The sequence below is a fragment of the Halichoerus grypus genome, chromosome 15, assembly GCF_964656455.1.
Source record: "Halichoerus grypus chromosome 15, mHalGry1.hap1.1, whole genome shotgun sequence".
Taxonomy (NCBI): Eukaryota; Metazoa; Chordata; class Mammalia; order Carnivora; family Phocidae; genus Halichoerus; species Halichoerus grypus.
This window is the reverse complement of record NC_135726.1, coordinates 26,080,699-26,096,576: the sequence shown is the minus strand read 5'-3', so window position 1 is coordinate 26,096,576 and position 15,878 is coordinate 26,080,699. Positions and strand designations below refer to the sequence as shown.

At 53.6% G+C, this 15,878-nt stretch overlaps 1 protein-coding gene across 6 annotated transcripts in view; it reads right to left on the bottom strand.

Annotated features, from left to right (window-relative positions):
- Nucleotides 1-15,878, bottom strand: part of CNGB1 (cyclic nucleotide gated channel subunit beta 1) — an 82,702-nt gene that overhangs the window by 13,592 nt on the left and 53,232 nt on the right. For all 6 annotated transcript variants that reach the window (XM_078062853.1, XM_078062854.1, XM_078062855.1 and 3 more), the window contains 9 exons: nucleotides 14,382-14,590; nucleotides 13,304-13,354; nucleotides 12,949-13,035; nucleotides 11,072-11,136; nucleotides 10,130-10,252; nucleotides 5,443-5,584; nucleotides 4,548-4,707; nucleotides 2,487-2,584; nucleotides 2,304-2,387 (listed from right to left, as the gene is read on the bottom strand). In XM_078062853.1, coding sequence (XP_077918979.1) covers nucleotides 2,304-2,387; nucleotides 2,487-2,584; nucleotides 4,548-4,707; nucleotides 5,443-5,584; nucleotides 10,130-10,252; nucleotides 11,072-11,136; nucleotides 12,949-13,035; nucleotides 13,304-13,354; nucleotides 14,382-14,590 — 1,019 coding nt within the window. The remainder of the gene's footprint in view (nucleotides 1-2,303; nucleotides 2,388-2,486; nucleotides 2,585-4,547; nucleotides 4,708-5,442; nucleotides 5,585-10,129; nucleotides 10,253-11,071; nucleotides 11,137-12,948; nucleotides 13,036-13,303; nucleotides 13,355-14,381; nucleotides 14,591-15,878) is intronic.

Here is a 15,878-nt window from a genome sequence, read left to right as displayed (position 1 = left end):
CTTAATCCCAAGTTAAAGCAAACGAACGAATGAATGCATGCATGCATGCATGCATGAATGGCTTGCTTTGGACTGCAATCAGAAATACCCAGTCTGGGGCGCCTGGGTGGCTCAGTCAGTTAAGCGTCTGCCTTCGGCTCAGGTCATGATCCCAGGGCCCTGGGACTGAGCCCCACATCTCACTCCTGCTCAGCGGGGAGTCTGCTTCTCCCTCTCCCTCTGCCCCTTGCTCATGCCCTCTCTCTCACTCTTTCTTTTAAAAATAAATAAAATAAATAAAAAATTTTAAATAAATAAATAAAATCTTTTAAAAAAGAAAAAGAGAAAGAAAAAAAATACCCAGTCTGCCATGCACCTTCCAATCCTCGTGCCCTCACAAGCCCCCGGCTCCCTGTCCATCACATCTGGCATGTTTATGTTGTTTTTTTTTTTTAAGATTTTATTTATCTATTTGACACAGACTGAGAGATAGTGAGAGAGAGAGAGCACAAGCAGGGGGAGTGGCAGGCAGAGGGAGAGGGAGAAGCAGGCTCCCCACTAAGCAAAGAGCCCCGAGCAAGGAGCCCAATGCAGGGACTGAATCCCAGGACCCTGGGATCATGACCTGAGCCAAAGGCAGCCGCTTAACCAACTGAGCCACCCAGGCGCCCCATATCTGGCATGTTTAAAAGGAGAAAGAGCAAGGATAGGTAAATTGATGACACTGGATTCATTCGACAAACGTTTCCTGGGCACCTCACACAGGCATGAGCTTCTTAACAAACAGGAAGAAAGTTCCATGCCCCTGTTTCTCTGTCCAATTTGACACGGGGCTGAAGGGTCTAGAGAGCTCACCCTTGCCTCACTAAGCAGCCTTGGGGTGGGCGGCGGGGGGCGTCCCAAGGGTGTCTCAGCAAGATCATCGCTGAGCAAAACTGGACAGCAGAGGGCGCCATTCACAGTTGCTCATCAAGTGCTCACTTCAACATCCCCCTGCCAACTCCCACCACCTGGTCCAGTCTTCCTCATTTGCCAGCAAGTTCTACGTACCCCCAGGGATAGTAACAGCAACAATGGCACCTGACTCTGTAGGCACAGCTGATTCAGTTTTCACAACCACCCCATGAGGAAGTACCAGCAACATCCCGACTTTACCCATGAGAAGAGACTCAGAGAGGGCAAGCCACTGCCCCAAGGCTGCACAGCGAGGAAAAAGCCCCAGTGTCAGACAAATCATTCTATTGCTCCTAAACCCCTGTTGGCCTCTAGGACTGCAGCTTTAAGTTTTCAACCATCTGTAGCCTTGTTTCCCCACTTCTCTGGGCTCTCTGCTTCCAGAAACTTCACTGCTATATAGCATACAACTTGGAGATGGGGGCCTTCTTGGGCTGAACTTTCCTGAGTCTCACAGGGGTTGCTTGGGCATTATTTTCACCCCTATACACACACCCAGCCTCAACAGCTCAGTAACAAGGGGACTGAAATCTGAGTTCTTGACGTTCCGCCCAAACCACTCACTCCAGGTGACCCTGGTCTCACCTTGAGTCCCAGGGAATGGGAGCAGAAAGGGCCCTCGACACTTTGTAGCCCCAGGTTCAAATGCAAATGTTTTCCAGGATCAGATGGGCAGTTTAAAGACTGAAGGGAGTCTGGTATGGGGCAGTGGGGAGGGGTGGGGCCTGTGGCATCAGGAGGGAGGGCGACGTCCCCCTTCAGGGGCAGCCCCTTCTCCACCCACTCTTGCTATTTGGGAAAGTGGAGCTCTGTTTTCAACCAGAAACCTGGATTTTTACGTGAAACCTTCAAATTTTTAAAGGTGGGGGACTACTTCAACATTTTTTTTAAGATTAGGAAAAAAAGAAAAACACCTAAAAAACCACGAAACAGTGCACGGGCTGGCCCCTATGCGAAGGCCATCGGTTTGCAACCTCTGACCTATCCCAGCCCTTCCTCCGCTCCATTTTCCTGATAGGAAGACCAAGACCCTGGAAACAGTTCCAGCAACACAGTCAAGGCCCCACCTCTCGCGAGGCTCCTCACTTTCCTCTTCTGGAAGGTGGGGCTCCTCACCCTGGCTCCCCTGGTCCTATGTCAAGGGAGCAAAGCCTGATGCGCACCCGAGTGCAATGCCTGGAGCTGGACAAAGCTCCTCGTGCCAAACAAGCCGGGAGCCCTGGGGGCAGCTCACGGGGGCAGCATCTCCTCTCCCTCCTCAGCAAGTCTGCTCTCCCTGGGCCTTCAGAGGCACCCGCTTCAGCCCAGCTCCTGGCCGGCAGGTGCGCTGCAAATCCCAGACGGCCTTGCAGCTGCCTGGGGCCACCCACCTTCTTGCACACGTAGTCGTTGGGCAGGTAGACGACAGAACGGAGCCTCTTCAGCATGTCAAAGATCAACTGTCGGTCACAGCCCTGTCCCCAAGAGGAGGGGGAAAGAATGCCCGTTTAGAGGAGGGTGGGGGCTTGGGGGTCCCCAGAACCCCGGGGGCAGGGGTGCTGGGTGGGCTGTACCTGGAAGAGAGCCACTTTGCTGACGATGTTATAGTTCACGTCGATGGCGAGGTCCAAACGCATCTTGTCTGGAAGCTGCACCATCAATTCTGACTCGTCTGCAAAGGAGACGCTGACAATGATCAGAGGCACATCCCGGCCTCCACCCCCCACCCCTACACACGCACACACGGGGCCCTGGCCGCACCACTCTTCTGTCCCTCCAGAGCCACGCTGTATTGCGAGAGTCCCCCACTCCGGGCTTTTCGGATGCTATTCCCTCTGCCAGGGAACACCCTCGTGTACTTCCCTGGTTAACTTCTACCCATGCTTCAGAACCCAGTACTAATGTCACCTCCTCCAAGAAGCCTTCCTTTGAGACCCGCACACCAGCTATTAGGTTCGGCAGTCTCTGTGCTGATCACACCCCTTATGGCAATGGTTTGTTCGTGCTAGTCCGCGCTTCTCACGCTCTCAGAATGTTAGCAGGGACTAGAGTATATCGAACACTGTTTTTACAGAGCGCTTTACAAAGACGGTTGTATTAAATCCTCCCAACAACCCGACAGGTGCCCACTACTATAATGCCCACTTTACGGAAAGGGAGGCTCGGGAGGGCAGGGACTTGCCCATAGCCTCATAGCCCAAGAGGAATGGAGTCAGTATCCCACCCGGGCCATGGGGCTCCAGGGCCTGTCCCAGAATAGCAGGGGCTGAGTCTGTTTTGTCCGTGATGGGGTCTGCAGTGCCCAGCAGAGAGCCTGGCATGGAATGAATGTCGGTACTAGGGACAGGAAATGCACTAACTTGACCCCCACTCCCAATGCCTCTCCCACTGCACCACAATCGTTTATGGGCTCAAGTGTGGATCTGCACGACCCTGGGCAGGTGGAAGCCCTCTCTGGTCCTTCATTGTGCCTCTGTGGAAGGGGGCAATGATTCAGATGTCACAGGTCTGTTCCTGGAACGGAATGAGGTGATGGACGGGGGACCATGCCTTGTACAGAGTGAGTGAGCCAGCAGAGGATACCAAGGACACCTCGACCCCTCGGCTGTCCACAGTTGTGAAACCCCCTCAGCTCAGGAGAACTTGGAGCTCAAGTGTGGCTTCTTCGGGGCCAGAGGGAACCCCTGGAAGCAGGCGGGCCCTTGAATTAGCTGAGAGCATTGAGGGGTCCTAAGACACAGTGCCAGTGGCCCCCGGCTTGTCAGGGGCCCCCGGAATGATGTCTAAGTTCTGAAAACAAAAGTACTAGCTCCCAAAGATAAAAAAAAGAGAGAGACTGGGGCGGGGGGGGGGGCGGAAATTGTGACTTAATTAACATATAAGTAGCATATTCACATTTCATTAAGGGTTCCATTTAGAATTCAGGAAAACGTCACTACATTTGAAAACAGTGCACAGGTAAGATTCTCCCACTTCGCAGGAATTACTGAGCGCACCCCATCATTGACAAGAAAGCAGAAACAGTGGGGAGTTAAACGCACTGTTGCGGCCAAAGAATTTCAGAAGAAAAGCATAACATCAACAAATTTACAAAAACTTTATGTGTATGGGCACGTGGGTGGCTCAGTCGGTTAAGCGTCTGCCTTCGGCTCACGTCATGATCCCAGGGTCCTGGGATCGAGTCCCACATCGGGCTCCTTGCTCAGTGGGGAGCCTGCTTCTCCCTCTGCCTGCCACTCTCCTGCTTGTGTTCTCTCTCTCTCTCAAATAAATAAATAAAATCTTTAAATATATGTGTGTGTGTATGTGTGTCTATGGAAAGAGAAGGAGAGAGAGGGTCTTCCTTCTGTCCTGATTTCAGCTGTACTTCCATCTCTGATGGGGATGCATTTCAAGGCAGGGGAAGGGAGGGGAGGCAGGGTGTCCAGAAGACAAGGCTCTCAAGCCTTCAGGGGTCTCCTGACGGCCCAGCTTGGGGCACCGCATGGGCCTCCCTGGGTGCCCCTCACTTGAATATGTTGGGGCCACAGCCAAGAGGCCCCAGTGCTCAGGACCTCAGGGACATGGGTCAGAGGCAGGGCCCTGGGAGGAGGGGGCCAGAGGATAGCTGGTGGCAGCCGTGGCACCTGTCTTACCCAGCATGCCTTGGGACTGCCAGGTGTACTCGTACCAGGTCTTGACCCGGTTCTGCACGGACCTGGGGATCTTGTAGAAGTTCATGTACTTCACAGTGCTGTCCATGCAGTTGCGGTAGTAGGTCTGCCCAGCTGTGGCGGCCCCCACCACGTCTCTCATCTAGGCGCAAGGAGGAAGTGTCAAAGGGCAGAGTGGGGCGTTGGGAGGGGGGTGTCACAAGCACATGTACTCTATTCGGACCAGAGGTATGCGAGAAGTGGGATCAGGAGCAAGGGAGACCCACGTCCACACACAGAGAAGGTTGCCGATGGGAGAAATTCTGCCCCCAGGGTGGACACGGGACGGGAGGAGTGAGGCTGCTGAGTGCAGCCACCCGCTAGGAGGAAATGCCTCGCTGGGCTGGGCTGATTCTGGTACGACCTGGCCCCTCGGTGCCAGAGGCCACTTTGACCTCACTGCAGGAAATGTGAACCCGGTGTACTGCTCCTCAGGGCAGGACCCAATTCTGAAGCCCCCTGACCGTGGCTTCATGCACTGATTAGAATAGGAGACGTACCCCTGCACATTAGACATCCCCAGGGGTTTCTCTCCGAGGGAACAGCCCAAATCCCCAGCCTTTGCAGAAAGCCATTCAGCCCAGCTCTCCAAAGACATCCCAAAGGGACCAACCTTTCCAGTGGAAGCAACCGTAGAAAAGAATGGGACCTAGACCTCCACCCCCATCCCCTTCACCTAGCAGGTCCCAGAGCTCCAGGCTCCTGAGTCCAGGTCCCGTGGTGTTTCCTGGACTTAGTCCAAAATGAATGGCCACAGATGATGACATTTCTGGCAGCAGTGGGAGGGAGGGGGTCCTGCAGGCCGGTGGGTGGCAAGTCAGACTAGTGACCCAGCTACCTGTCCGATCATCACAGAGAAAGCGAAGACACCCATGAAATAGTTCAGCCCCTGGAAGATGATTTCAAAGACCGTTCTGGGGTCAGGCAGCCCACCAATGGTGATGAGGGTCTTCACAGCCCAGTAGTAACAGCGAATGTAACTAGAGAGGGAATAGGAAAGAGACCTCAGTCAGCAAAGGCCCCCCCCGCTGAGCCTGGGTGGCCCGCTCTAACAGATGTGCAATATGCACATCTGTTTCTACGTGCAAGGAAAACAGCCTCCCACCCACAGAGCATGCGGTCTGCAGACTGTATTCATAGATGCAGAGACATGTTGTCACCTCCATTTACAGATGTGGAAACCGAGGCTCCAGGAGATTGCTAGAAAGACTTGGCAGGAGGGAAGCCCAGGGTCTTCTGACTTCTGATGTCTGGGCTCCCTCAATATTCTTTCAATTTCCACTAACTTCCCTTTGTCATCCCACCATGTTGGTTCATGGAAAGCAAGAGTGACATTGAACTTGGAAGACATCTCGAGGACTACGTTTTCTGACCCTCTCCCTTGCCCATCCCTTGCCCAGACAGGGAAACTGAGGCCCCAGAAGGCAAAAGAAGCACTCATGGTCACCAGTGGGCCAGGTCCAGAGCTGGGATTAGAATTCAGTCTGTCATCTGCTTCTCTGAGTTGTCACCCACAGTTGGTAATGTCGTTCCATGGGCGCAGGAACCAGGGAAGGGAGGCATGGGCACAGGAAATGCCCCGAGCTCATCTCATTATCACAGAGAAGTAAGAGTCCCTCATACATCTGTTCACACCTTGAGGCTGGGCCCTCCCAGGGGTCAGCAATGAGTGAGGTCACCAGGGCTCAACGACAGGACAATCCCAGCGGGCTTTCCTGTGCCTTCCTGTCTTCCCACCTGGGCACGCAGGAGGCGTCCAGAGCCTGCGCTGGCCCCAGTGTCCTGATACACCCGCACTTCTGAGGTCCTTGCTCAGCTCCAAAATCAAGACCATCATCCGGCTGGCAAATCATCTAGTCTGGGGACGACCCCAAACGGGTCCTCGCCTGGGCTCTGTTCACCGCTATTTATGCAGAGTCATAGTTAGAACATGGGCTCTAGATGGGACTGCCTGGGCTCACGCTCAGCTCTGCCACTTATTCACCGCCTAACGTGGACAAATTACTAATCTCAGCAAGTCTTGGCTTCTTTCTCCTAAAATGGACATGGCAGTAGCACATCCTTCATGGGGGATCGTGAGGACAAAATGAGGTCCTAGAAGAACGCCTGGCACATGACGGGCTCTCAGTCAATGTCAGCCACCACCTTCTCTGTCGCTGGTACCTGCCACATGTCTGCAGTTAGGGAACAACAGACTCACCTGTGTCCTCAAGAAGCTCACCATCTAGTGGGGACAAGCAAGAAATCGTGCAGAGAGCACTGGGGGGGGAGGCAGAGGTTGTTGGGGCTCTGCCCCTGACTACTAGCTGGGGGGCCTGGGGCTGGGCGCTGGACCACCCTGCACCTCATTCCCACCTGGTGCATAGAAACAGGACAACATGGGCCTCCCCCATAAAGACCCCCATCATGCTGTTCCTGGCCACCAGAGGGCGTGCAAAGCAGCCCTAAGCAGGGACTGAGCTGAGCTCTGTCTGGGAGCAGAGTGGGTGCTCCTGGACCCCCAACAGAAAGGGGACAGGAACAATGTCCCCAAACCTTCCCCCAAACTCTTTCTGGTTGGAGATATTCTATTAGCATGGCACGTCTTAGGGTCCTCCCTGAAGTCCTCGTGTCTTCCACGCTACTGGGCCTGTGGGGACACCCCGCATGCTCCAGGCCAGGCAGAAGCAGAACAGGATGAGGGACCCAGATATGTGGGAACTTGGGTCCTCAAGCCCCTGGGCCAGAGCAGACACTCAACAAATGGTCACTATTTTGAAAGTGATTATTACCCGTGATATTGGACTTCTGGATGGATCCTTCACTCTTTGTGCTTTTTTGCACATATTGGGGGTTCCCTGTAGGATTTTCATCTGGAGAAGAATAGGACTGCTAAGACAGCGTCCCCCTTCCAAGTCGCTGCAGAAGGAAGTCCCTGTCCTCCCCTTCCCTGCTTGCCCTTCCACCGCAGGCCTGCCCGTGATGGGTGTGCCAGGCCCAGTCCTGGGACCAGGGTTCTCAGCTTGTTGGGGCACAAACCTCTTTGAGAATCTAAGGAAAGCTAGAAACCTTCTCCTTAGGGAAGCCAGCATGTCCTCAAAATTTAGCTCCAATTTCCAGGAGGGTGGTGGTGGGACCCCCATCCATCTCTGGATCCCAGCTTAGGAACCCCTCTCCTGGTACGCTGGCTTCCCCATAAGAATGACCATAGCTAGGAAATGGTCACTGACTCCTGTCCACATGCTACATACATGAGTTTCTCATTCCTCGCAAGAAATCTGAATGTAATACTATGCTCAGGTTGTAGAGGAGAAACTAAGTCTCAGAAAGGGGAAGGGCCTCAGCCAAGGTCACAGAGCAAGTTCTTCCCTTCCCAGGACTCCTGTCCCTGAAGCCTATGCCCTGGCTCTCCAGGCTCACACCTCTGACCTGGACCCCAGGTGCTTCTGCTGCCCTTCCCGCACTGCCCTCCCTCCCCCTGACCACACCAACCCTTTGTCTGTTGCTCCCCATAACTGGTTCCTCGGCTTCCCCCCCCCCCGCCCCGTCCCCCCAGGCCCTCCTCCCCTCAACCATCACCAGCAGAGTCATCTTTCTGAGACCCCTCTGGGTCCTGTCATCTTCCTGCTTCCAAGGTTTGGAGGCAAGAGGTCAGAGGGGAGCTGGGTTATCTTTCCATATCCATCCGACCTTTAAAACTATGGCAGCCTACGGGAACATCCTGCACTTTCCCACCGACTCTTCTGGAAACCTGGAACTGCTCTAAAAAAATAGTGTACTAATGATAAGAATAATAATTTTTTAAATTTTTTTAAAATCTTAAAAATGTTCATATCCTTGGCCAGGCCATCCCCCTTTAGGAATTTATCGTGAGGAAACAATCAGGCCAGAGGACAAAGATTCAGATACAAAGATGTTCACTGCAGTGTCACACGTCGGACTGAGGAACTGGAGACCCTTCAGTGCCCAGGGATGAGGCCATAATTAAATAAACACTGGCCTCTCTGCATGGGGAGGGCATCAGTATCGTGGTTTTTTAAAAAAAATTAATGATGGGCAAATATGCACGATATCATGTTATTCTATATCCCTGTGGGTGACATATTTTTCCACATTTTCACATTTCTAACATTGGGATGGATCTTACAATCTATGTGTCCATTTATTGTTAATATTTCTTTTTTTTTTTCCAAAAAGCTGCATTGACTCAATGTGTCATAGAAGGAACTGCATCTTAGAAGCAAAGAAATATAGTGAAGACTGTTTCTGATACTTCTTCAGTAATCAGAATAAATAGATATGAAACAAAGAACAGCAAAAAAGAACCCCGTCCTGGCTCCCCATTGCCTAGAACAACGCTGTTATCCCATAAAAATACGATGCGACCCACCTACGTAATTTAAAATCTTCTAGTTGCTACATTTTCGCAAAGTCAAAAGAAACAGGTGAAATTAATCTCAAAAACAATCATTTTTTTAGTGACCCAAAATATCAACATTAATATCATTTCAACACGTAACCAGTATTTTAGGCGTCAGTAATAAGGCAGTTGACATGTTTCTTCATATCTTCTGAACCTGTATTTCACATCTCAGTCACGCTGCGTTTCAAGCACTTGGTGGCCCCCTGTGGCTAGCGCCACCGTATCGGATAGTCCCCGCCACCATCCAAGATGGCTCCCAGAGCCCTGACTCTGCCATTTTACAACTCTGCGCCTTTCTTCCGGCTGCTCCCTCCCCCACAGCTTTCTCTGCCCCTTCTCTCCACCGACCAAGGCCAAAATCAAAGGTGGCTTTTTGGAATTGACTGTCCAGTGCCACCTTCCCCACGCCTCTCCAGCACCAGGCAGAGCTTATGCTGGTTAAGAATGCAGCCCTGGGTTCAAATCCCAGCTCTGGAACTTATGAGCTAACTGTGTGACCCTGGGAAGTGACTTCCCATCTGTTACCTCCTCTATACGACGGGAATGATGATAGTGCCTATCTCGAGTGATGACTGGAAGGATAAAGTTACTGTGTTAAGTAGTTAAAGCAGGGCTAGTACAGAATAAGCGTTCTCTGCTCTAAGTGCTTGCTGCTATGATCAGTAGTAATACCATTGTCATTGTCCTTACTCGAGCATGTCCACAACGTATGGCAGCTGTCTGGGTTGGCAAGCAGGTTTCACCTTGTTTTCCAGCTCCCGCGTGGCTAGTGATGCCCAGGGAGCTATGCTGAGAGGTGGTTCTGGCCTCCTTCCCACTTGGCCGTGTCCATGGGAGAGAGGAGTAGAGGCACATGGGAAGCGAAGGTGCCAACTCTACTAGGCTTTAGGAGGCTGAAAGGATCTTTCTAGCAAGTCTTGTTCCTGTCTGTGCCCCTCTGTGCCTGGCACATGGCGGGGGCTCAGGAAAGGTTAGCTCAGTGAGGACACAGAGACACGGTCCTCAAACTTCCTCATGTCAGTGGTTCCTCGGGAGCAAGACAGCCTCAACAACATGGCAGCAATGGCATGTCTTTCTGGGACTCTCAGGGAATCACAGCCCCAGGAGGAAGAGTGTGGCTCACCTGTTTCCCACGCCATCGTAAACCCAGTGAGTGGAGCCGATGCCCTCATAGGCTGATGCCCAGTAATACAGACATGAGTTCAGGTGTAGGCTGTAGAGCAGGTAAGCCGTGGTCCTGATCACCCTGCACGAGAAGGAAACGCATGAACAGAGCGGCAGGGGGGCGGCCATGACCTCTCACCCCAAGGGTAGGAACTGCAGGGAACAAGCCCACCTTCACCTCCCCTGACACCCGCCTTGGACATGCCCCTGGTGGAGCGTCACGGCCCTGGCCCGCTGCCTGGCAGGATGGACACCTGGCAGACACCTGGCCGGATGGACTGGGCCAACCGCATGCTCGTCGGAGACTTCGCCAGCTAGGGATGGTGGCGTATGAACAGCGAGTTGTCCAGGTCAGGGGCTGGGATGGCCCTGAGTTCTGTGTGCAGACAGTGCTGGGGGAGTGAAGGACAGGGAAGGACAGCGGAGGCTGTATCCTTGGAGAGGGGCGGGGAAGGGACGGACGCGTGCAGGGAAGGGCCCCTCTGTGAGCGACATGGAGAAGCTTTGTCCCTGCGTGTGGCCCGGCTGGGCTTGTGCCCCACTCTCCGACATCAAGAGATGGCCCACTGTCCTTACAAACACCCCCCCTGTGTTCGAGCTGGATTGAGGGGCCCAGTTCCCTGCGCTGAGATCAAAATGACACCCGGCTCCCTGGAAATAGCGGTGAGCCATGCATACGAACCTCTGTGTGCCCTCCGCACAATTGGGGGAAATGGGACATTCCTGGCTCTCTAAAAAAACAAACATCCCTTCAGAGAAGGGCCAGGAAGAGGCCTGGCTTCCGGTAGCACTGGGGCCTGCGGGGCCAGAGGAGCTTGAAAGGGGAAGAAATATGAGTAGAGAACGCCTTGCTCCGTTGTTACTGCGAAAGGCCCGTGTCGTGTGTGCGTGTGTTTCTCACCTGTAAATATAGGCTTTGCTGAGGATGGATTCCAGACGGCTGTTAAACTCGAAGAAGGCCATGTACTGGGAGGAAGAGCAAAGCATCAGGACAGCCCGCCGTCGGTGGGATGGGGTGCTACCCTCCCCTGTCCCCCAGTGCGGAGGGCTCTTTCTGCAGCGCCCCCCAGAGGAGGCTGGACAGTGAGCATTCAACATCAGAGGTCCGTAGCCCTCTGAGGGGTGGGGGCCAGAAACTCCATTTACCAATCCGCGGGAAACCGTGACCCCTCTTCCCATAGAAATTACACCTAGTCCTGTTCTCGCAGTTTGCCGATGTGTAAGGGGACTCCTAGACCTCCCGAAGCCTAGCATGACATTTTCAGGGGTGCACACATCTCAGGTTAAGGACCCTGTTTGCAACGTTTACTTATAAAGGAAACCATTTTATAAAGAAACAGCATCCCTACCACCCCTTACTTAGATCCTTCAAAGGCTTGTCTATAATAATAAAAGTATAATAGTAGCTGCTCTTTTTTTTTTTTTTTTAAGATTTTATTTATTTATTTGACAGAGAGAGACATAGCGAGAGAGGGAACACAAGCAGGGGGAGTGGGAGAGGGAGAAGCAGGCCTCCCCGCGGAGCAGGGAGCCCGATGTGGGGCTCGATCCCAGGACCCTGGGATCACGACCTGAGCCGAAGGCAGACGCTTAACGCCTGAGCCACCCAGGCGCCCCAATAGTAGCTGCTTTTCTTTACTGAACACCTTTGATGACTGCATTTTATATTCATTACCTTCTTGCTTATTTACACGTGAGGTACGAGGTAGCATTCTCCTTTTACAGAGAGGACATTGGCACTTCGTGACGTTGAGTCACCTGCTCAAAGCACACAGCTGCTAAGTGACAGAGGCAGGATTCGAACCCAGAGGACACTCAAAGCGGCAACACACCGCACACGTGTTGTTGGACATTGGAGAACGACCGTGAGGGAAGTTCCCCGAGCCATGGGCTGGTCGTCCTCCAGGGGGTCCTTCTGAAGTCTCTCCAGGGTTTACATCGGATGCAGGGGGCTGTGGGCTTGGATCTCCCTCCACTGAGGCTCAGAGTTGTGTCCTGAGTCATGTTAAACACCAGATACGGATCCCATTGCTACGGGGGGGCGGTGGGGGGGAGGCAGTAAAACTCGGCTTGTGGGTCCACAATTGGTCTGCCAGGAAAACCCATTTGGGGGATCCCAAGTGCTCCAACTGGCTGTCGACCCTGGTCACATTAAAAGGACCACTGCCTGGTCTCTCCTTTACCCTGTGTCACCTTCACGGGGACACCGGCTCTGCCCCAGCGGCAGGAAAGATAGCTGTCATGACACCGAGCAACAACCAACAATGAGAACAGGTATCGGGCCGCACGTCCAAATCTATCCCGGGTACTTCCTGGCTCCTGTGACCTTGGCCAAGTCACCCAAGCTTTTCAAGCCTCCGTGTCCCCATCTTTTAGACGCAGACCATCATAAAGCAGAAGTCCCTCTGTTGTGTTTCTATAATTACTGAAAGCATGGACCGTGGAGGCAGACTGCCTGGGTTTAAACCCGGAATCCATTCCTTCCTACCTGTGTGACCTAAGGCAAGTTACTTAACCTCTCTGGTAAAATGCTATTAACAACACTCATCTCTGTTAAATTGTGGGGTTGAGGAGTACGTACTTTTTAAAGCTTCCGGAATAATCCCTAACACACAGCACAACGAAGAAGCTCTAACACTTTTAAGGAACTTCCCATCCCCCCTGGGGCCACCCTGATGCCCCCCCACCCCGCCCCCGCTCCCCAGTGCTGCTCAGGGCAGACATCAAGATGCCAGCGCAGAGCACGGGGGAGCTGAAGGCCCTGGATGGGAAGCCTACCTTCAAACAGCGGGGCAAGCGCAAGAGGGGATTCACACCGAACTTCAGGTAGAGCAAGTCCAAGGGCAGGAGGCAGAGCATGTCCATCTGAAATCCCAGTGGGACACCGCAGTGTATAAAACAGGCCACCCCAGGGAGTTGGGAGGTAAGGGGAGTGACAGGGTCTCTACCTTCCCTGGAAGGGTGAGGTCAGAATGCCCCAGCAGCGGGCAGAGAGCATTTTACCCACAAGCCTCCGTTTGCCTACCCAGTGTCATTCTGGGGGGAATCACATCGCACCAGCCCCAAAGCACCCAGGGCCCCCAGCAACACCACCTTCCAAGCCCCGGCGGAAGCTTGCACCCTTGGCACACACCTTAAAGCGATGAGATTTCAGGTAGTTATCGCGCATCTCCTTCTTGTCCATCTGAAAGAAATGGAATACTGACCGTGAAACGGCCTGAGAGCTTAATCCCTGACCCCGTGGGAGCAGCTTGGACATCCCTGCAGAGTTTCCACCTTCCTATCAGAGTAACAGCCCCGGGGACCAGCGGAGCTTTGGGGAAAGAAAGACTCAGGGTCTGCAGGCAGTGAGGCTGGACCTCTGGGAGAGGAGGCTGGACCTCCTGGGGGAGGGGGGGAGTTGTCCAAGGTCATCTGGCTAGATTCCGGTTTCCTAGCTGGAAAGTCAATATTAGGCTCATTCTCTTAGCACGTGGGTCTTACCTGGACCATTCGCAACCTGGCTTACTGAGGAACCGCCTCCTGCTCTGATCAGGCTGGGGAAAGAGGCTGCCCAGGGAACTCTTTTTCCTTTAAATTGTTTAAGAGACACAACCCCAGCCCTCCTGCACACAGAGGAGCAGTTCCCACCAGTGTGGCATTTTGGAAAGTGACCTGCACGGAGAGATAGGGACTGGGCCCTCTGCCTTCGCCAAGTCAAAATCAGGACTCAGTTTCCTCCCCGGGAAGTGGGGCCTGCACCAGGGCACAGGGTCCGATGCTGGTCCAAGCAGCGTGCTCTTTGCAAGACCCCCCACCCCAGGAAATGCCGTTCGCCCACAGCTCCCGTGCTGACCGCTCTGTGGACACCATCTCAATCCACCCTCACTGCAACGCTATGAGGTGGGAACAATGACTTCCCCCATTTTACAGATGAGAAAACTGAGGCTCGGGGGGGGGGGCTGCAGCTAGTGGTGGTAGAGCTGGGATTTGAACCAGGTCCACCTAAGGGTCGTTCTCTGGTCTTCTTTCCATCTTTAATTCTGTCAGGTCCTGCAGGAGCCATTTGACCCATGAGCAATATTCGTGGGTGTAATTTGAACAAGGATGGGCACACCTGCCCGAGATCTTGTTCCCTTGTCTTGTCTATCAGAGCAGCAGCTGGGGTCAGACTCCCGAAGGTCCTGCTGCAGGGCCTGCCCCCCCGGCCCCGCCACCTGCCCGGGACTCACAATGATGTCTCCCCCTCTGACAAACTGCAGGCGAGGCTGGAACACGGTGATGTCCAGGAGGTAGATGAGGTCGCACAGATAGTCCATCAGCAGCCAGAGGAGGATGTTGTCTGGCGTCTGGTAGGGGAAGGCCCAGCGCACAGGAATCAGCCAGCAGTTCCAGTTCCAGGCCAGCACCACGAAGAACAGCCACAGGATGTACATCAGGTCTGCGGGAGGGAGCGAAGGGGCAGGAACGCGCTAGAACGGCCGTCGGAGGAGGGCTCCTCTCAGGAGCATCAGGGTAGGGCTTCCTTCTTTCCGCTAGTCTCTTCCTAGATGTGGCACTTCTGTAACGGGGGTATGTGTGTGCCTGCGTGTGCGTGTACGTGTGCCTGTGTGTGCACGTGTGTGTGCCTGTGTGTGCACGTATGTGTGTGCATGTGCGTGTGTGTACGTATGTGTGCGCCTGCGTGTGCATATGTGTGTGCATGTGCCTGTGTGTATGTGTGCCTGCGTGTGTGTGCGTGTGCCTGTGTGTATGTGTGCCTGCATGTGTGCCTGCGTGTGCACGCGTGTACACGTATGTGTGAGCATGTGTGCGTGCGTGTGCCTGTGCCTGTGTGTGCGTGTGCGTGTGTGTGCATGTATGTGTGTGCATGTGCGCATGTGTGCACGTATGTGTGTGCGTGTGCGTGTGTGTGCGTGCCTGTGTGTATGCGTGTGCACCTTTGTGTGTGTATGTGCCTGTGTGTATGTGTGTGCCTGTGTGTGCACGCGTGTGTGCCTGTGTGTGCGCGTGCATGTGTGCTTGTCTGTATGTGTGTGCCTGTGTGTGCGTGTCCACGTGTGCATGTGCCTGTGTGTGCATGTGTTTGTGTGTGCCTGTGTGCATATGCCTGTGTGTGCATGTGCCTGTGAGTGTGCGTGTGCTTCTGCGTGTGTGTGTGCACTTGTGTGTGTGTGTGCATGTGTGCCTGTGTGTGTGTGTAAAACTATCTCTGATTTAAAAACAAATCCCTGCCAGGCCCTAATAAACCAGAGTCCTCAGCAGGGGGCACGATGCGGGCATTATTAGATAATAGGCAGCTAACTAGAAAACACTTTTGCTCTCATTCTTATTGAAATAGTTCCAACAATGTCTTTCCTGCTTTAGTAAATACGCAATAGTAAATAACGCATAGAAGATGGACACACAGAGGTGGGTGGAGGGATGGATGGGTGGATGTCGTGGGTCACGTGGTCATTTTAGAGGCCCAGTGGACACCAGGGTTGGCGTCCTGTCCCCCCAGGACCTGTGTGACACAGGAAGGTCTCTCTCTGGCGCCTACCCTTCCTCCCTGGGGAAGGCACAGGAGAGGTCAGCTAAGAAAGGCTGGGAGGTTCTTCGTCAACTGTAAAGTGCCGTGCCCATAGGACGGGTTGTCGTTCCCGAGGAATAGAACGTGTGAGGGGAATTCACTTTAGATGTCACAAGACTTTCTGCCCTTTTCTGCTCAGAGCAGCAGCTCCAGGAAG